Here is a 22,377-nt window from a genome sequence, read left to right as displayed (position 1 = left end):
ACGGAACAGAGACTGCAAACACTGGCCTCCCGAATCCGTGGATGCCTTCTCTTACCTGAAAAAGGCAGTTTGTTCTGCTCCTGTGCTCTGCCATCCTGATCCTGACCTGCAGTTGACTTTAGAGGTTGACGCCTCCTAGATTGGAGCTGGAGCAGTCCTAAGCCAAAGGGATCCTTTATCAGCCAAGTTATACCCTTTAGCCTTTTTCTCTAAGCGCTTTACTCCTGCAGAGAACTATGATGTGGGTAATCGTGAACTCTTAGCCATTAAGATGGCTCTGTCTGAATGGCGTCATTGGGTAGAGGGTACCACCAATCCCATTCAGATTCTCACTGACCACAAGAATCTGATGTACCTTGAGACTGCTCATAGACTTAATCTTCAACAGGCCAGGTGTGCCTTGTTTTTTTCCCATTTTAAATTTGAGGTCTCTTATCAAGAATAAAAAGGCTGATGCCCTTTCCTGTCAGTTTCCTCACTCTAGTGATTCCTCTGAAGCTCCTATTGAACACATTATACCCCGTCCTGTGTGGTTGCTCAACTTAGCACTTTTCTTCTTCAAAGACTGCAACATGCCCAGTCTAGAAAGCTTACTGAAGTCCCCGCGGCTCCCAATATCTTCTTTGTACCTCTGAACTTATGCACCCCTGTGCTATCATGGGCTCATGATAGTAAATTTTCAGGACATCCTGGTTTAACAAGAACTTTTAAGCTTCTTTCCAAGCATGTAGGGTGGCCTACCATGAAAACCAATGCTCAGGATTATGTGAAAGCCTGCACGACTTGTGCTGCCAATAAAACTCCCCAATCCTTGCCTCCTGGCTTACTCCAACCGTTGTCCATTCCCAAACAACCTTGGACACACATAACAATGGATTTCATTGTGGACCTCCCTCCTTCTGACCATCATATGGTTATCTGGGTTTTGGTGGACCGATTTTCCAGACTGGCTCATTTTGTACCCTTAAAGAAATCTGCCTAAGAGTTATCATCTCTTTTTCTGTTACATGTGGTATGACTTTGTGGCATTCCCATGAATATTGTTTCTGACAGAGGTCCACAATTCATCTCTACCTTTTGGGGAGCCTTTTGCAAGTTGATTGGAACCACCGTTTCCTTGTCATCCGGCTACCATCCTCAGACTAATGGGCTGAGAGAGAGTGAATCAAGATCTTGATGCCTATCTCAGAACTTTTGTTAATTCTCTCCATACCTACTGGTCTGAATTGTTGCCCCTAGCTGAGCTGGCAAAGAACACTTATTGGCACTCTTCTCTATGATGTTCTCTTTTTCAAGCCACAGCAGGTTACCAACCTTGTGTCTTTCCTCTCTCGGCTCAGTCCACAGGGGTTCCTGCTGTATGTATGTATGTATTGGGTACTTGTAAAGTGCAGCTAATCACCCGTAAGGGTCTCAAGGCGCTGCTCATTTTATCGACCTCAGAAAGGATGATAGGCTTAGTGGACCTTGCCGGGGATTGAACCTGCAACCCTTGGGTTACTACAGAGCTCAGCCACAGTGCCTTAGCATGCTGAGCTATCTGTCCGGCTGCTGCAGACTGACATGTTACTAACCTCACTACTCATTGGCAACGTATTCGCTCTCAGTTACGTTCAGCTGTTTCCAGATACAAGAGGTTTGCTGATCATCATAGAGCTTTTGTTTGTGCCTTTTCGGTGGGTGAATGTGTTTGGGTCTCTACTCTACATCAACCCAGTCACAAATTAGGGCCTAGGTTTATTTGCCCCTACAAGGTCCTTAAAAGACTGTCTCCTGTTGCCTACAAAGAGGCCTTACCCAGAACCCTGCACATATACCCAGTCTTCCACATCTCATTACTCAAGCCTTACATCAAGAACAGATATACTCAGCTCTGACCACCTCCTTCTCAACTTCTGATTCATGGTGACCCTGAGTATCAGGTTGCTAAGGTCCTGGACTCCAGATACAGGTGCAGGCAACTACAGTACCTCATACACTGGAAGGGTTACTCTGTGGCAGATCGTTCCTGGGTTCCTGCTTGTGATGTGCATGCTTCTTCTTTAGTCTCCAGATTTCATGCTGCACATCCCACCTATGTAGGGTGCCGGAGGTACCCTTTGAGAAGGGGCTCTGTTACGGTGCTCCTCCACCCTGCTGTGGCCGTTGCCACGGATGCAGGCAGTCCTCCTGTTGCTAGGGATGTGGCAGTGTAACTGCAGCACGATGATGACATCATCACCGCCCACCCTGTGTTTCCTATGTAAGTGCCTCAGTCTCTCTCACTTGTGCCCAAGTATAGGTGTTACTTTGTGTTCTCCTGGGTGCTGTATTTCTGTTTACTGGATTGCTATATTGATACACTGTTGATTAACTCTGCCTGTTTGACTACTCTGCTTGCCCTAACCCTTGGATTGCTATAATGATACTAAACTCTGCTTGTTTGACTACTCTGCTTGCTTAATCTCTTAACTACTGGATTGCTACTTTGTTGCTGAACTCTGCCAGTCTGACCATTCTATTGGTTTACTCCTGAACTGCTATACTGCTGGATATCCTTTTGTTGCTGACTCCTGCCTGTTCCCGGTCCATCTATTGGTTTACCCCTGAACTGTTATACTGCTAGATATCCTTTTATCGTTGACTCCCGCCTGTTCCCGGTCCTTCTATTGGTTTACCCCTGAACTGTTATATTGCTGGATATCCTTTTGTTGCTGACTCCTGCCTGTTCCCGGTCCTTCTATTGGTTTACCCCTGAACTGCCATACTTCTGGATTATTTTCCTGTTGCCGCTGAGTACTGCCCTGCCTACTGTGAGTACTGCTTACCTCCTTTTACAAACTCTCTCTCTGCTCTGGGATATTTCCTATCATTCCTTTGACCCCGGGATAAGAAGACTACTGGCCAAGTTTGGGCTGATAGTGGAATATCCCACGAGCATTACATTTTGGACACAGACTGTCATCTGATTTGTTAGAAGAATCCTAAAATTGTATTTGGTGGTTCTTGGATTTACTTGACTTGAATTCCTCTTTATCTCCATCGCTGTTTGCTCTATTATTGTAACAATGTTGATATCACTCTTTAAACTTAAATCCTCTTCTGTGATAAGTTTCTTGAGCACAGGCTTACTTAGTAGCCTAATCACAAACTGATCCCATTAGTCTGTCAGCAAATAATCACTGAAACGGCATGTGCTAGCCAATTAACATATGTGGAGATGTTCTCAACAGGGTTGTTAGTCTCTTCTAAAACTGAAAACTCTCTGCAATCCCCAGAAGCTTTGGGTGGTCGTGTTCTTTGAGGAGAGCAACCAAAGCTGCTAGTTGCTTGCTTGCAGGCAGATCAACAATTCCTAGGAGCGTTATGTTCTTGCTTTTATTGTGGTAAGGAAAACAGCCACTTGTGCAACATTATTAGCTGAAAATATCACACCCTTGTACCAGTACACCAACTCTATAACTTTTGTTTGTTATAACTGTGGAAGAGTCTAGCATGTAGTATGCCACATTACATATACAAATGCAGATGGCTGTAATTATACTGAGAGAAATGTGTTAAAGGGACACTGAACCCAATTTTTTTCTTTCGTGATTCAGATAGAGCATGCAATTTTAAGCAACTTTCTAATTCACTCCTATTATCAAATTTTTCTTCATTCTCTTGGTATCTTTATTTGAAAAGCAATAATGTAAGTTTAGATTCCGGACGATATTTGGTGAACAACCTGGGTTGTTCTTGCTGATTGGTAGATGCCTTCTTTTTCAAATAAAGATAGCCAGAGAATGAAAAAAAACATAATTTATGTAAGAACTTACCTGATAAATTCATTTCTTTCATTTCATTCATTTTCTTTAAAATGCCTATAAATACACCCCTCACCACACCCACAATTCAGTTTAACGAATAGCCAAGAAGTGGGGTGATAAGAAAAAAGTGCGAAAGCATATAAAATAAGGAATTGGAATAATTGTGCTTTATACAAAAAAATCATAACCACCACAAAAAAAGGGCGGGCCTCATGGACTCTTGCTAATATGAAAGAAATGAATTTATCAGGTAAGTTCTTACATAAATTATGTTTTCTTTCATGTAATTAGCAAGAGTCCATGAGCTAGTGACGTATGGGATAATGACTACCCAAGATGTGGATCTTTCCACACAAGAGTCACTAGAGAGGGAGGGATAAAATAAAGACAGCCAATTCCTGCTGAAAATAATCCACACCCAAAATAAAGTTTAATGAAAAAACATAAGCAGAAGATTCAAACTGAAAACGCTGCCTGAAGTACTTTTCTACCAAAAACTGCTTCAGAAGAAGAAAATACAACAAAATGGTAGAATTTGGTAAAAGTATGCAAAGAGGACCAAGTTGCCGCTTTGCAAATCTGATCAACCGAAGCTTCATTCCTAAACGCCCAGGAAGTAGAAACTGACCTAGTAGAATGAGCTGTAATCCTATGAGGCGGAGTCTTACCCGACTCAACATAGGCAAGATGAATTAAGATTTCAACCAAGATGCCAAAGAAATGGCAGAAGTTTTCTGGCCTTTCTAGAACCGGAAAAGAAAATAAACTTGAAGTCTTTCGGAAAGACTTAGTAGCTTCAACATAATATTTCAAAGCTCTAATAACATCCAAAGAATGCAACGATTTCTCCTTAGAATTCTTAGGATTAAGACATAATGAAGGAACCACAATGTCTCTACTAATGTTGTTGGAATTCACAACTTAGGTAAAAATTCAAAAGAAGTTCGCAATACCGCCTTATCCTGATGAAAAATCAGAAAAGGAGACTCACAAGAAAGAGCAGATAATTCAGAAACTCTTCTGGCAGAAGAGATGGCCAAAAGGAACAAAACTTTCCAAGAAAGTAATTTAATATCCAATGAATGCATAGGTTCAAATGGAGGAGCTTGAAGAGCCCCCAGAACCAAATTCAAACTCCAAGGAGGAGAAATTGACTTAATGACAGGCTTTATACGAACCAAAGCTTGTACAAAACAATGAATATCAGGAAGAATAGCAATCTGTCTGTGAAAAAGAACAGAAAGAGCAGAGATTTGACCTTTCAAGGAACTTGCGGACAAACCCTTATCTAAACCATCCTGAAGAAACTGTAATATTCTCGGTATTCTAAAAGAATGCCAAGAAAAATGATGAGAAAGACACCAAGAAATATAAGTCTTCCAGACTCTATAATATATCTCTCTGGATACAGATTTACGAGCCTGTAACATAGTATTAATCACAGAGTCAGAGAAACCTCTTTGACCAAGAATCAAGCGTTCAATCTCCATACCTTTAAATTTAAGGATTTCAGATCCTGATGGAAAAAAGGACCTTGAAACAAAAGGTCTGGTCTTAACGGAAGAGTCCACGGTTGGCAAGAGGCCATCCGGACAAGATCCGCATACCAAAACCTGTGAGGCCATGCCGGAGCTACCAGCAGAACAAACGAGCATTCCTTCAGAATCTTGGAGATTACTCTTGGAAGAAGAACTAGAGGCGGAAAGATATAGGCAGGATGATACTTCCAAGGAAGTGATAATGCATCCACTGCCTCCGCCTGAGGATCCCGGGATCTGGACAGATACCTGGGAAGTTTCTTGTTTAGATGAGAAGCCATCAGATCTATTTCTGGAAGTTCCCACATTTGAACAATCTGAAGAAATACCTCTGGGTGAAGAGACCATTCGCCCGGATGCAACGTTTGGCGACTGAGATAATCCGCTTTCCAATTGTCCATACCTGGGATATGAACCGCAGAGATTAGACAGGAGCTGGATTCCGCCCAAACCAAAATTCGAGATACTTCTTTCATAGCCAGAGGACTGTGAGTCCCTCCTTGATGATTGATGTATGCCACAGTTGTGACATTGTCTATCTGAAAACAAATGAACAACTCTCTCTTGAGAAGAGGCCAAGACTGAAGAGCTCTGAAAATTGCACGGAGTTCCAAAATATTGATCGGAAATCTCACCTCCTGAGATTCCCAAACCCCTTGTGCCGTCAGATACCCCCACACAGCTCCCCAACCTGTAAGACTTGCATCTGTTGAGATTATAGTCCAGGTCGGAAGAACAAAGAAGCCCCCTGAACTAAACGATGGTGATCTGTCCACCATGTCAGAGAGTGTTGTAAAATCGGTTTAAAGATATTAATTGAGATATCTTTGAGTAATCCCTGCACCATTGGGTCAGCATACAGAGCTGAAGAGGTCGCATGTGAAAACGAGCAAAGGAGATCGCATCTGATGCGGCAGTCCTAAGACCCAACATTTCCATGCATAAGGCTACCAAAGGGAATGATTGTGACTGAAGGTTTTGACAAGCTGATATCAATGTTAAACTTCTCTTGTCTGACAAGGACAGAGTCATAGACACTGAATTTATCTAGAAACCTAAAAAGGTTACCCTTGTCTGAGGAATCAATGAACTGAATGGTAAATTGATCCTCCAACCATGAAATTGAAGAAACAACACAAGTCGATTCGTATGAGATTCTTCGAAAATGAGAAGACTGAGCAAGTACCAAGATATCGTCCAAATAAGGAAATACCAAAACCCTATTCTCTGATTACAGAAAAAAGGGGCACCGAGAACCTTTGAAAAAAATTCTTGGAACTGAGGCTAGGCCAAACGGTAGAGCCACAAAACTGGTAATGCTTGTCTAAAAAGAGAATCTCAGACACTAAAAGTGATCTGGATGAATCGGAATATGCAGATACACATCCTGTAAATCTATTGTAGACATATAATGCCCTTGCTAAACAAAAGGCAGGATAGTCCTACAGTAACCATCTTGAATGTTGGTATCCTAACATAACGATTCAATAATGACAGATCCGGAACTGGTCTGAAGGAATTGACCTTCTTTGGTACAAATGAAGAGATATAATAAAACCCCAGCCCCTGTTCCAGAACTGGAACTGGCATAAATACTCCAGCCAACTCTAGATCTGAAACACATTACAGAAATGCTGAGCCTTTGCTGTGTTAACTGGGACACGGGAAAGAAAAGAATCTCTTAGCAGGAGGCCTTAACTTGAAGCCAATTCTGTACCTTTCTGAAACAATGTTTCTGAAACCAGAGATTAAGAACGGAATTGATCCAAATTTCTTTGAAGAAAACGTAATCTGCCCCATACCAGCTGAGCTGGAATAAGGGCTGCACCTTCATAGGTACTTAGGAGCTGGCTATAGGTTTCTATAAGGCTTGGATATATTCCAAACTGGAAATAGTTTCCAAACTGATACCGCTCCTGAGGATGAAGGATCAGGCTTTTGTTCCTTGTAAGGAAAGGAACTAAAATGATTATTTACCCTGGAAAGAAAGGGAAAGCAAAGATGACTTAGAAGACATGTCAGCATTCCAAGTTTAATCCATAAAGCTTCTCTAGCTAAAATAGCTAGAGACATATACCTGACATCAACTCTAATGATATCAAAAGATGGTATCACCAATAAAATTATTAGCATGTTATAGAATAATAATAATGCTATAAAATTATGATCTGTTACTTGTTGCTCTAAAGCTTCTAATCAAAAAGTTGAAGCTGCAGCAACATCCGCTAAAAATATAGCAGGTCTAAGAAGATTACCTGAACATAAGTAAGCTTTTCTTAGAAAGGATTCAATTTTCCTATCTAAAGGATCCTTAAATGAAGTACTATCTGCCGTAGGAATAGTAGTACATTAGCAGGAGTAGAGATAGCCCCATAACCTTAGGGATTTTTGTCTCAAAAAACTCTAATCTGTCAGATGGCACAGGATATAATTTGCTTAAACGTCTAGAAGGAGTAAATAAATTACCCAAATTATTCCATTCCCTGGAAATTACTTCAGAAATAGCATCAGGGAGATAAAACACTTCTGGAATAACTACAGGAGATTTAAAAACCTTATTTAAACGTTTACATTTAGAATCAAGAGGACCAGAATCCTCTATTTCTAATGCAAATAACACTTCTTTAAGTAAAGAACGAATAAATTCCATCTTGAACAAATACAAAGATTTATCAGCATCAACCTCTGAGACAGAAACCTCTGAACCAGAAGAACCATTATCAGTATCAGAATGATGATGTTCATTTAAAAATTCATCTGAAAAAAGAGAAGTTTTTAAAAGACTTTTATGTATACTAGAAGGAGAAATAACAGACATAGCCTTCTTAATGGATTTAAAAAAATAAAATCTCTTATGTTATCAGGAACACTCTGAAAATTAGATGTTGACGGAACAGCAACAGGAAATGTAACAGTACTAAAGGAAATTTTATCTGCATTAATAAGTTTGACATGACATGCAATACAAATAACAGCTGGAGAAACAGATACCAAAAGTTTATAGCAGATACACTTAGCTTGGTAGCTCCAGCACTGTGCAGTGACTTTCCTGAAGTAACTTCTGACTCAGTTGCAACGTGGAACATCTTGCAATATGTAAAAGAAAAAAACAACATATAAAGCAAAATTGATCAAATTCCTTAAATGACAGTTTCAGGAATGGGAAAAAATGCCAAAGAACAAGCTTCTAGCAACCAGAAGCAATAAAAAATGAGACTTAAATAATGTGGAGACAAAAGTGACGCCCATATTTTTTCGCGCCAAATAAGACGCCCACATTATTTGGCGCCTAAATGCTTTTTGGCGCCAAAAATGACGCCACATCCGGAACGCCAACATTTTTGGCGCAAAATAACGTCAAAGAATGACGCAACTTCCGGCGACACGTATGACGCCGGAAACGGAAATAGAATTTTTGCGCCAAAAAAGTCCGCGCCAAGAATGACGCAATAAAATGAAGCATTTTCAGCCCCCGCGAACCTAACAGCCCACAGGGAAAAAGTCAAATTTTAAGGTAAAAAATGTTAAATTAAAATGCATTATCCCAAATATGAAACTGACTGTCTGAAAAATAAGGAAAGTTGAACATTCTGAGTCAAGGCAAATAAATGTTTGAATACATATATTTAGAACTTTATAAACAAAGTGCCCAACCATAGCTAGGAGTGTCACAGAAAATAAGACTTACTTACCCCAGGACACTCATCTACATATAGCAGATAGCCAAACCAGTACTGAAACGAGAATCAGCAGAGGTAATGGTATATATAAGAGTATATCGTCGATCTGAAAAGGGAGGTAAGAGATGAATCTCTACGACCGATAACAGAGAACCTATGAAATAGACCCCTTAGAAGGAGATCACTGCATTCAAATAGGCAATACTCTCCTCACATCCCTCTGACATTCACTGCACGCTGAGAGGAAAACCGGGCTCCAACTTGCTGCGGAGCGCATATCAACGTAGAATCTAGCACAAACTTACTTCACCACCTCCATCGGAGGCAAAGTTTGTAAAACTGAATTGTGGGTGTGGTGAGGGGTGTATTTATAGGCATTTTAAGGTTTGGGAAACTTTGCCCCTCCTGGTAGGAATGTATATCCCATACGTCACTAGCTCATGGACTCTTGCTAATTACATGAAAGAAATGATAATAGGAGTAAATTAGAAAGTTGCTTAAAATTACATGCTCTATCTGAATCATGAAAGAAAACATTTGGGTTCAGTGTCCCTTTAAGGAAAATGTTCTCTGTGTCAATCAGAGCAGGCATCCTTTGAGTCTTTCCTACCCATCTGTTTTTATTAGTTACAAAGTTGATGCTGCTATTTGGTGTCAGGTGGAGGGGTTTATACCAGCTATTCTATTATGCTTTTTATTATAATATTTTAATGCTAGTTGGTGACCTGCCAGTGTTTAACTGGTTATCATATTATTGCTCCCTAAATGATCAGATTGCTTTAAAACAGGGGTGGGCAAGAAGTAGATTGCAGTCTACCAGTGGACCAAAAGTGAATTTTGAGGTGACCTCCTGTAGGATTTTATAAATCTGCATAATAATAGAGATTTGTCACACATCTACGGCAGCAAGGCTCTTCACTCATAATCTAGAATTCTAGATAGAATATAGATTCTGAGTGAAGGGCCTCTCCACTCTAGATGTGTGAGAAACATTTATCTTATGCAGACTTTTGAAATCAGCTATGACTCTAAGGCCCCTATTTATCAAGCCGTCAACCTCAAATATGCTGGAATTCCACAGCGTATTTGTGGCGAGGCTGATTCGCCTTAGTTATCAAGCCCTAGATACCAGTAAAAGTAGAATTTAGTGTTGTAAGCTTCGATCCGCCGGACTCAGTCCGACACAATTCTTACGTCACTACAGATGTTCCGCACACAAGTTCGACAGAATCTGACTACTTTTGATACTTATCAAAAAACTAGCAGGTACGCTCGGCACTTTTCCGGCCCAGCGTACCTGGTTTTCAAACCGCCACCCTGGAGGCGGCGGATCCCATAGGAATCAATGGGAGTCTGACCGTAGTGAAAGTTCATGTTCGCTGCTGCCAGACATTCCATTGATTCCTATGGGAGCTGTCTACACCTAACATCCTAACATGTACCCCGAGTCTAAACACCCCTAATCTGTCCCCCCCTACACCGCCACAACTAAATAAAGTGTTTGCCCCCTAAACCGCCGCTCCCGGACCCCGCCGCCACCTACATTATACCAATTAAACCCTATCCTGCCCCCCCTATACCGTCACCAACTATAATAAAGTTATTAACCCCTATCCTGCGGATCCTGGACCTCGCTGCAACTAAATAAATAGTTTAACCCCTAAACCGCCGCTCCTGGACCCCGCCGCAACCTATATTAAACTTATTAACCTCTAATCTGCCCCCCCCCTACACCGTCGCCACCTATAATGCATTTATTAACCCCTATCCTGCCCCCCCCTACACCGCCGCCACTGTAATAAAATTATTAACCCCTAAACCTAAGTCTAACACTAACCCTAACACCCCCCTAACTTAAATATTAATTAAATAAATCTAAATAATATTTTTCTTATTAACTAAATTATTCCTATTTAAAACTAAATACTTACCTTTAAAATAAACCCTAATATAGCTACAATATAAATAATAATTATATTATAGCTATTTTAGGATTTATTTTTATTTTACAGGCTTTCAATCTTTCAATTTATTTCAACTAGGTACAATAGCTATTAAATAGTTATTAACTATTTAATAGCTACCTAGATAAAATAAAGAGAAATTTACCTGTAAAATAAAAACTAACCTAAGTTACAATTACACTACACTATACTTTAATAAATTATTCCTATTTAAAACTAAATACTTCCCTGTAAAATAAACCCAAACGCCTAGATTTAGAGTTTGGCGTTAGCCGTCAAAACCAGCGTTAGGGGCTCCTAATGCTGGTTTTGGGCTACCACTGGTATTTAGAGTCAGTCAGGAAAGGGTCTAACGCTCACTTTGCAGCCGCGACTTTTCCATACCGCAGATCCCCCTACGCCATTTGCGTATCCTATCTTTTCAATTGGATCTTTCTAACACCGGTATTTAGAGTCTTAACTGAAGTGAGCGTTTGAAATCTAACGACAAAACTCCAGCCGCAGCAAAAAGCCAAGAGTTAAGAGCTTTCTGGGCTAACGCCGGTTCATAAAGCTCTTAACTACTGTGCTCTAAAGTACACTAACACCGATAAACTACCTATGTACCCCTAAACTGAGGCCCCCCACACCGCCGCCACTCTAATAAAAAAATGTAACCCCTAATCTGCCGACCGCACACCGCCGCAACCTACGTTATCCCTATGTACCCCTAATCTGCTGCCCCTAACACCGCCCCTATATTATATTTATTAACCCCTAATCTGCCCCCCCAATGTCGCCGCTACCTACCTACAATTATTAACCCCTAATCTGCCTCACCCCTACTATAATAAAGTTATTAACCCCTAATCCGCCTCACTCCCGCCTCAATAACCCTATAATAAATAGTATTAACCCCTAATCTGCCCTCCCTAACATCACTGACACCTAACTTCAAGTATTAACCCCTAATCTGCCGACCGGACCTCACTGCTACTCTATTAAATTTATTAACCCCTAAAGCTAAGTCTAACCCTAACCCTAACACCCCCCTAAGTTAAATATAATTTAAATCTAACAAAATAAAATAAATCTTATTAAATAAATTATTCCTATTTAAAGGTAATACTTACCTGTAAAATAAACCCTAATATAGCTACAATATAAATTATAATTATATTGTAGCTATTTTAGGATTTATATTTATTTTACAGGCAACTTTGTATTTATTTTAATCAGGTACAATAGCTATTAAATAGTTAATAACTATTTAATTATCTACCTAGTTAAAATAATTACCAAATTACCTGTAAAATAAATCCTAACCTAAGTTACAATTAACTCTAACACTACACTATCAATAAATTAATTAAATAAAATACCTACGATTATCTACAATTAAACCTAACACTACACTATCAATAAATTAATTACATAAAATACCTACAAATAAATACAATTAAATAAACTAACTAAAGTACAAAAAATAAAAAAAGCTAAGTTACAAAAAATAAAAAAATAATTTACAAACATAATAAAAATATTACAACAATTTTAACCTAATTACACCTACTCTAAGCCCCCTAATAAAATAACAAAGCCCCCCAAAATAAAAAAAATCCCTACCCTATTCTAAATTAAAAAAGTTAACAGCTCTATTACCTTACCAGCCCCAAAGAAATCAACTCTTTTGCCTGTAAAAAAAAACACAATACCACTCCCCAACATTACAACCCACCACCCACATACCCCTAATCTAACCCAAACCCCCCTTAAATAAACCTAACACTAAGCCCCTGAAGATCTTCCTACCTTGTCTTCACCACGCCGGGTATCACTGATCGGTCCTCCAGAGGGTCCCGAAGTCTTCATCCTATCCGGCAAGAAGAAGTCCAGAAGAGGCTCCAAAGTCTTCATCCTATCCGGGCATAAGAGGAGATCCGGACCTGCAAACATCTTCATCTAAGCGGCATCTTCTATCTTCATCCATCCGACGACGAGCGGCTCCATCTTCAAGACCTCCAGCGCGGATCCATCCTCTTCTTCTGACGTCCTAAGTCCGAATGAAGGTTCCTTTAAAAGACGTCATCCAAGATGGCATCCCTCGAATTCCGATTGGCTGATAGGATTCTATCAGCCAATCGGAATTAAGGTAGGAAAAATCTAATTGGCTGATGGAATCAGCCAATCAGATTCAAGTTCAATCCGATTGGCTGATCCAATCAGCCAATCAGATTGAGCTCGCATTCTATTGGCTGATCGAAACAGCCAATAGAATGCAAGCTCAATCTGATTGGCTGATTGGATCAGCCAATCTGAATGAACTTGAATCTGATTGGCTGATTCCATCAGCCAATTAGATTTTTCCTACCTTAATTCCGATTGGCTGATAGAATCCTATCAGCCAATCGGAATTCGAGGGACGCCATCTTGGATGGCGTCCCTTAAAGCAGCCTTCATTCTGTGTTAGGACGTCGGAAGAAGAGGATGGATCCGCGCCGGAGGTCTTGAAGATGGAGCTGCTCGTCGTTGGATAGATGAAGATAGAAGATGCCGCTTGGATGAAGATGTTTGCCGGTCCGGATCTCCTCTTCTGCCCGGATAGGATGAAGACTTTACATCACTAAATTCGGGACCCTCTGGAGGACCGATCGGTGATACCTGGCGTGGTGAAGACAAGGTAGGAAGATCTTCAGGGGCTTAGTGTTAGGTTTATTTAAGGGGGGTTTGGGTTAGATTAGGGGTATGTGGGTGGTGGGTTGTAATGTTGGGGGGTGGTATTGTGGGTTTTTTACAGGCAAAAGAGCTGATTTCTTTGGGGCATGCCCCGCAAAAAGCCCTTTTAAGGGCTGGTAAGGTAAAATAGCTTTTCAATTTTTATTAGGGCATTTTTTTTATTTTGGGAGGTTTTGTTATTTTATTAGGGGGCTTAGAGTAGGTGTAATTAGTTTAAAATTGTTGTAATATTTTTATTATGTTTGTAAATTATTTTTTTATTTTTTGCAACTTAGCTTTTTTATTTTTTGTATGTGGGTGGTGGGTTGTAATGTTGGGGGGGTATTGTATGTTTATTTAAATGCAAAAGAGCTGATTTCTTTGGGGCATGCCCTGCAAAAGGCCCTTTTAAGGGCTGGTAAGGTAAAAGAGCTGTTAACTTTTTATTTTAGAATAGGGTAGGGCATTTTTTTTATTTTGGAGGGCTTTGTTATTTTATTAGGGGGCTTAGAGTAGGTGTAATTAGTTTAAAATTGTTGTAATATTTTTATTATGTTTGTAAATTATTTTTTTATTTTTTGCAACTTAGCTTTTTTTATTTTTTGTACTATAGTTAGTTTATTTAATTGTATTTATTTGTAGGTATTTTATGTAATTAATTTATTGATAGTGTAGTGTTAGGTTTAATTGTAGATAATTGTAGGTATTTTATTTAATTAATTTATTGATAGTGTAGTGTTAGGTTTAATTGTAACTTAGGTTAGGATTTATTTTACAGGTAATTTGGTAATTATTTTAACTAGGTAGCTATTAAATAGTTATTAACTATTTAATAGCTATTGTACCTGATTAAAATAAATACAAAGTTGCCTGTAAAATAAATATTAATCCTAAAATAGCTACAATATAATTATTATTTATATTGTAGCTATATTAGGGTTTATTTTACAGGTAAGTATTTAGCTTTAAATAGGAATAATTTATTTAATAAGAGTTAATTTATTTCATTAGATTTAAATTATATTTAACTTAGGGGGGTGTTAGGGTTCGGGTTAGAGTTAGCTTTAGGGGTTAATACATTTATTATAGTAGCGGTGAGGTCCGGTCGGCAGATTAGGGGTTAATTATTGTAGGTAGCTGGCGGCGACGTTGTGGGGGGCAGATTAGGGGTTAATAGATATAATATAGGGGTCAGCGATGTTAGGGGCAGCAGATTAGGGGTACATAGGTATAATGTAGGTTGCGGCGGTGTACGGAGCGGCAGATTAGGGGTTAAAAAAAATATGCAGGTGTCAGCGATAGCGGGGGCGGCAGATTAGGGGTTAATAAGTGTAAGGTTAGGGGTGTTTAGACTCGGGGTGCATGTTAGGGTGTTAGGTGCAGACTTAGGAAGTGTTTCCCCATAGGAAACAATGGGGCTGCGTTAGGAGCTGAACGCTGCTTTCTTGCAGGTGTTAGGTTTTTTTTTCAGCTCAAACTGCCCCATTGTTTCCTATAGGGGAATCATGCACTTGCACGTTTTTGAAGCTGGCCGCGTCCGTAAGCACCGCTGGTATTGAGAGTTGCAGTGGTGGTAAATATGCCTGTACGCTCCCTTTTTGGTGCCTAACGCAGCCATTCTGTGAACTCTAAATACCAGCGGTATTTAAAAGGTGCGGGGGGAAAAAAAACAGCGTTAGCTATGTGGGTCGTTACCGACAAAACTCTAAATCTAGCCGAAAGATAGCTACAATATAATTAATAATTACATTGTAGCTATTTTAGGATTTATATTTATTTTAAAGGTAACTTTGTATTTATTTTAGCTAGTTAGAATAGTTATTAAATAGTTGTTAACTATTTAATAACTACCTAGCTAAAAGAAATACAAAATTACCTGTAAAATAAATCCTAACCTAAGTTACAATTAAACCTAACACTTCACTATCATTAAATTAATTAAATAAATTAAATACAAATTACTACAATTAAATTAAATTAAATAAACTAACTAAAGTACAAAAAATAAAAAAAAGCTAAGTTACAAAAAATAAAAAAAATAAGTTACAAACATTTAAAAAAATATTACAACAATTTTAAGCTACTTACACCTAATCTAAGCCCCCTAATAAAATAACAAAGCCCCCCAAAATAAAAAAAATGCCCTACCCTATTCTAAATTGAAAAGTTACCAGCTCTTTTACCTTACCAGCCCTTTAAAGGGCCTTTTGCGGGGCATGCCCTAAAGAATTCTGCTCTTTTGCCTGTAAAATAAAAATACAACCCCCCCAACATTAAAACCCACCACCCACATACCCCTAATCTAACCCAAATCCCCCTTAAATAAACCTAACACTACCCCCCTGAAGATCATCCTACCTTGAGTCGTCTTCAGCCAGCCGACCACCGATGGAACCGAAGAGGAGATCCGGAGCGGCAGAAGTCATCATCCAAGGGGTGCTGAAGAAGTCTTCCATCCGATGAAGTCATCATCCAGGCAGCACTGAAGAGGTCTTCCATCCGATAGAAGTCTTCATCCAGGCGGCGTCTTCAATCTTCATCCATCCGGAGCGGAGCCATCTTCAGACGAGCCGATGCAGAGCCATCCTCTTTTTCCCGACGACTTATGACGAATGAAGGTTCCTTTAAGGGACGTGATCCAAGATGGCATCCCTTCAATTCCGATTGGCTGATAGGATTCTATCAGCCAATCGGAATTAAGGTAGGAAAAATCTGATTGGCTGATTGAATCAGCCAATCAGATTGAAGTTCAATCCGATTGGCTGATCCAATCAGCCAATCGGATTGAGCTCGCATTCTATTGGCTGATCGGAACATTCAAGGGGCGCTGAAGAAGTCTTCCATCCGATGAAGTCATCATCCAGGCGGCACTGAAGAGGTCTTTCATCTGATAGAAGTCTTCATCAGGGCGGCGTCTTCAATCTTCATCCATCCGGAGCGGAGCCATCTTCAGACGAGCCGACGCGGAGCCATCCTCTTCTTCCCGACGACTAACGACGAATGAAGGTTCCTTTAAGGGACGTCATCCAAGATGGCATCCCTTCAATTCCAATTGGCTGATAGGATTCTATCAGCCAATCGGAATTAAGGTAGGAAAAATCTGATTGGCTGATTGAATCAGCCAATCAGATTGAAGTTCAATCCGATTGGCTGATCCAATCAGCCAATCACATTGAGCTTGCATTCTATTGGCTTAGATTAGGTGTAAGTATCTTAAAATTGTTGTAATATTTTTTAAATGTTTGTAACTTATTTTTTTTATTTTTTGTACTTTAGTTAGTTTATTTAATTTAATTTAATTGTAGTTATTTGTATTTAATTTATTTAATTAATTTAATGATAGTGTAGTGTTAGGTTTAATTGTAACTTAGGTTAGGATTTATTTTACAGGTAATTTTGTATTTCTTTTAGCTAGGTAGTTATTAAATAGCTAAAATAAATACAAAGTTACCTGTAAAATAAATATAAATCCTAAAATAGCTACAATGTAATTATTAATTATATTGTAGCTATCTTAGGGTTTATTTTACAGGTAAGTATTTAGTTTTAAATAGGAATAATTTATTTAATAAGATAAATATTATTTAGATTTATTTAATTAATATTTAAGTTAGGGGGGTGTTAGGGTTAGTGTTAGACTTAGTTTTAGGGGTTAATAATTTTATTACAGTGGTGGCGGTGTAGGGGGGGCAGGATAGGGGTTAATAAATTTATTATAGGTGGCAATGGTGTGGGGGGGCAGATTAGGGGTTAATAAGTTTAATATAGGTTGCGGCTGGGTCCGGGAGCAGCGGTTTAGGGGTTAAACTATTTATTTAGTTGCGGTGGGGTCCGGGATCGGCAGGATAGGGGTTAATAACTTTATTATAGGTGGCGGCAGTATAGGGAGGCAGCATAGGGGTTACTAGGTATAATGTAGGTGGCGGCGGTGTCCGGGAGCGGCGGTTTAGGGGTTAAAACATTTATAAGAGTTGCGGCGGGGTCTAGGAGCGGCTGTTTAGGGGTTAATAACTTTATTGAGTTGCGGGGGGCTCCGGGGGCGCCGGTATAGGGGGTAGAACAGTGTAGTTAGTGTGGATGCTTAGTGACAGGCTAGCAATAAAGATGTCAAAAAGTCAAAGAGCAGCGAGATCAGATGAGTGATAACTCTCACAGTCCGCTGCTCATCGCCCATACTTGGTGCGCGGCTTTTTGACAGCTTTTTTGATAACTTAGGCGAAATTTTGAAGGTCCGTGGTGGCGATGGTAGGCGAGCTTAGGCGGGCGTATTGGGCCGGCGAAGGCAGGTAAAGTAGACGGCTTGATAACTACCCCCCTGTGTCTATGACGGTGTTATGGGCACTGTACTTTAGCATGCGCAACGCGGCTGTAGCTGAACTCGCTGCCCCAGCTTTGGTTACAGAACCTGCCCCCTAATCAACCTGACATGCTGTCCAGCCAAAAAAATAACTTTGTAGAATGAGTCTCGAGCCGTCTTGATTGTGAGACTACTTATGCAGGTGCGTAACACAGATAAGGTTGCTTGACGGTCCCAGCATTACGTAAAGAGAGAGCTCTTGCAGTAAGTAAAGACACTGCGCGGCTGTATTTGTTAAAGAGTGCGGCAGATTTTTAAAGCTGGTCCTATTTGTGGTAATAAATACATTATTGTAATTATTATTATCAAGATTGTTTTTTTTGTTTTTTTAAGTTAGGTGACCACGTCACCTAACCTAGAGGTAGCCCTTGCCTTACAAAAGTCTGCCCACCCCTGCTTTAAAACATTGTATCCAATCGTGGTCCTGCGCTCAGAATAATACACAATCTGGTATATATGCAAGTGTGTATTGGCATGTGTGTACATATGTGTGTATGTATGTGTATGTACATATGTGTGCAGTGTTTTAAACATATATTTTAACAGAAAATCATAGTTTAAAAGTTAGTGTAACTTTAGCTTAGCACTTGAGTGAGGGATTTCGGGCACCTGTAATATCCGACATCCAGATGTTGGCATGCCCTAAACTTTCACTCAAGCACTAATTTATTACTTTCCATTTAAATTATGTGAAAAAATAAAAACACTATTAATTTAACTTAAGCGATATTAGCGCACAATATTGTAAAATTGTAGCCCATAATATTCTAAAGAAATAGATGCTCAAGTTTGTTTTATTTAAATGTTCTTTTGAGTTTTATAATTAGTAATCTTTCTTTTTATCTTAAAGGTTTGGTCGCAGTGAGACACTGTCCACAGACTATGTATCCTACATGGATGAACTCAGTTCTTTTATTGGCTGCAAGCTCAACATTACTCATCTCTTCCTCACTGACCCAAAATTGGCATGGCAAGTGTTCTTTGGGCCATGTAGTCCCTACCAGTTTCGTCTGACTGGTCCCGGCAAATGGGAAGGTGCAAGAAAGGCTATTTTAAATCAGTGGAATAGAACAATCCAAGCCACTAGGAAACGTGTAGTGTCCTCACATACACAGTCCTCTCCTGTCATTTTATTATTGAAGCTAATTTTGATACCCCTTCTCTTTGCTGCATTACTGGCATGCTGCTACTTGTTTTAAGTTCACTAAAGGCCAAACTGATAAAAAAAAAAGAACAACCTTCTTCTACACATGCAAAAAATATATAATTTGAATGCTTTCAAAACACATTTTTTCTGAAGTTTAATTGTCATAATGGGTTTGATTCAATAAAACACTTAGCAGTAATGGAATTATATTTGTCAGACACCTCTTTACAAGTAACACAGAGATTCATAAATAAAAGGGGTCTATACGCGCACTTCATTATCAGCTATCACTAGTAGGTAGTAAAAAGTAATTTCAACTTATAATTTGCAATTGTGTAGTACAGCTTAGAATATTTTATGAATGCTGCTGTTGCTGTGTAGCATGCTTTAGCTCCCCTCTTCCCTCTCTATATGCCTTTATGAGTTATACAAACTTTTTTTTTTTTTTAAATGTTCTAAGACTCCAAAAGTAAAATAACAATGTTAAAATGTAAAAAAAAAAAAAAATCTCAACTCTCTGAGACCTGCTGTGCAATTATACCATAATTTTGTTTACCCTGTGTTTACCCTTTACAAAATAACCATAACTAAACCATAACACTCAGCCGGGATAATTGTCATTAATCATACCAATCTAATCCAATCAAATAGTGGGTGGTGTTCTATGACTTCAATAAAGCATCAAAAATTGAAAAAAATCCACAGATTTGGGAAAAGAAATAACATTTAAGAACAGCCATAATGACTAGCCCACCTTTGAGAAAGCTTATATTGACTAAACGCATGTCAGCCGTGGGCCAAGTACCTTGGTATTTGTTGGAAGTTTCTATTTTTTATATGTTATAGAAATTTACACCTAGATTATGAGTTTTGCGTTAGCCTTAAAAAGCAGCGTTGAGGGGTCCCAACGCTGCTTTTTAACGCCCGCTGGTATTACGAGTCTGACAGGTACAGGTGTACCTCTCACTTTTTTTCTGCGATTTTAGCATACCGCAAATCCCCTCACGTCAATTGCGTATCCTATCTTTCAAATGGGATTTTCCTAATACCGGTATTACGATTGCTGGAAAAAGTGAGCGGTACACCCTCTCCTGTCAAGACTCCTACCGCATTTAAAAGTCAGTAGTTAAAAGTTTTATGGGCTAACGCCGTAACATAAAACTCTTAACTAAAGTGCTAAAAAGTTCACTAACACCCATAAAATACCTATTAACCCCTAAACCGAGGCCCCCCCACATCGCAAACACTATAATAAAATTTTTAACCCCTAATCTGCCGACCGGATATCGCCGCCACTTAAATAAATGGATTAACCCCTAAACCGCCGCACTCCCGCCTCGCAAACACTAGTTAAATATTATTAACCCCTAATCTGCCGTCCCTAACATTGCCGACACCTACCTACATTTATTAACCCCTAATCTGCCGCCCCCAACTTCACCGCCATTATACTAAATTTATTAACTCTTAAACCTAAGTCTAACCCTAAAACTAAAACCCCTAACTTAAATATAATTTAAATAAAACTAAATAAAATTACTACAATTAAATAAATTAATCCTATTTAAAACTAAATTACTTACCTATAAAATAAACCCTAAGCTAGCTACAATATAACTAATAGTTACATTGTAGCCATCTTAGGGTTTATTTTTATTTTACAGGCAACTTTGTATTTATTTTAACTAGGTAGAATAGTTATTAAATAGTTATTAACTATTTAATAACTACCTAGCTAAAATAAATACAAATTTACCTGTATAAAAAACCCTAACCTAAGTTACAATTACACCTAACACTACACTATAATTAAATTAATTACCTAAACTAACTACAATTAATTACAATTAAATTAAATAAATTACGAAAAACAAACAAACACTAAATTACAGAAAATAAAAAAGAAATTACAAATGTTTAAACTAATTACACCTAATCTAATCCCCCTAATAAAATAAAAAGCCCCCTAAAATAAAAAAAATTTCCCTACCCTATACTAAATTACAAATAGCCCTTAAAAGGGCCTTTTGCAGGGCATTGCCCCAAAGTAATCAGCTCTTTTACCTGTACAAAAAAATACAATACTCCCCCCCAACATTAAAACCCACCACCCACACACCCAACCCTACTCTAAAACCCACCTAATCCCCCCTTAATAAAACCTAACACTACTGTTACAGAAGCATTAGTTATTTTGTTGTGAAGAGCTTATTTCCCAGCAGCAATGCCTGAACCAGCAAGCCAGCGCCTAAGAAGGGCTCCAAGAAAACTGTAACAAGTTTCATTTCATAAAGAGTTAACTTTTTTTTTTCAGCTTTTAGAAACTATTGTCTAATCACCTCTGGAGCCAGACTGCTAATTGATAAGATGAACTTGTAAACTTGTTATCTTAAGTACTGTAATCCTATTGTGGCCTGTCAAAGGACAGTGCTCTCTATCTAAATGTGTGATGGGGGATTTTGTGCTTCCCCCCCTCTCCCCCTGGGAGTGCCCTGTGTGCATGTAACCTTAATAAAAAGCAGGCTGGGCATCCCAGTCCTGAGTTCTTGTTTGACCCTCAATCGCAGCGTTGACTCGTTTTTGTGGGCAGAAGGGTATCCTAGCTGTACTGCAGCTAAGGGAGATTATTCTATATTTGCGAGACTCATATAGAATACTATGGAAAGCAGCTTCTCCCCTCTTTAGCAATAGGGATCCAGGCTACTAAGCGGTCCATCTCTCAGCGAGACTAAGGGTAACCGTAACATTTGGCGGCAGCGGCGGGATTTTCCTGGATTTCCTAGGAGAGGTACAGAACGGAAAAATTGAAGCGTACAACCCTAAAGGATTTACTTGAAAGCAGAGGGGGGTACGCCAGCAACCGGCCGAGGAGAGAGCTGATCGCAGAATTGACCGAACTGGATCAGAGCTTCACAATGGCGGAAACACCGACCACGATTAGTGACGAAAAAACCAGGATTGTTCGGGAAAGGCTCTCATTATACGGGCCGAACCCCTCCATGGAATTGGTACAGCAGTTGATGGCGGAGGCGGACGAGGATATACGAGAGACTCGAGCCCACGAACTCAACCTAGCGAACGCACACCGCAATGCTGAAGCCCCGCAGGTAATCATCCCTGTCGAAAATGCTGGGAGGCCCAAGATACCCTATGCGGCATTTCGACCCTTCCTAGAGAGCGAGACAGGGATTGATGAATATTTGGCGGAC

At 39.4% G+C, this 22,377-nt stretch overlaps 1 protein-coding gene across 1 annotated transcript in view; it reads left to right on the top strand.

Annotated features, from left to right (window-relative positions):
* LOC128640724 (flavin-containing monooxygenase 3) overlaps window positions 1–19,372 on the top strand; it is a 145,819-nt gene extending 126,447 nt beyond the window's left edge. The window contains exon 4 of the mRNA XM_053693152.1: window positions 18,872–19,372. Within this exon, the coding sequence (XP_053549127.1) occupies window positions 18,872–19,220 (349 nt within the window). The 3' untranslated portion in view covers window positions 19,221–19,372. The remainder of the gene's footprint in view (window positions 1–18,871) is intronic.
* The last annotated feature ends 3,005 nt before the right edge of the window (window positions 19,373–22,377 follow it).

Source organism: Bombina bombina, chromosome 10 (assembly GCF_027579735.1).
Source record: "Bombina bombina isolate aBomBom1 chromosome 10, aBomBom1.pri, whole genome shotgun sequence".
Classification (NCBI taxonomy): domain Eukaryota; kingdom Metazoa; phylum Chordata; class Amphibia; order Anura; family Bombinatoridae; genus Bombina; species Bombina bombina.
This window is presented reverse-complemented; position numbering and strand designations above follow the sequence as displayed.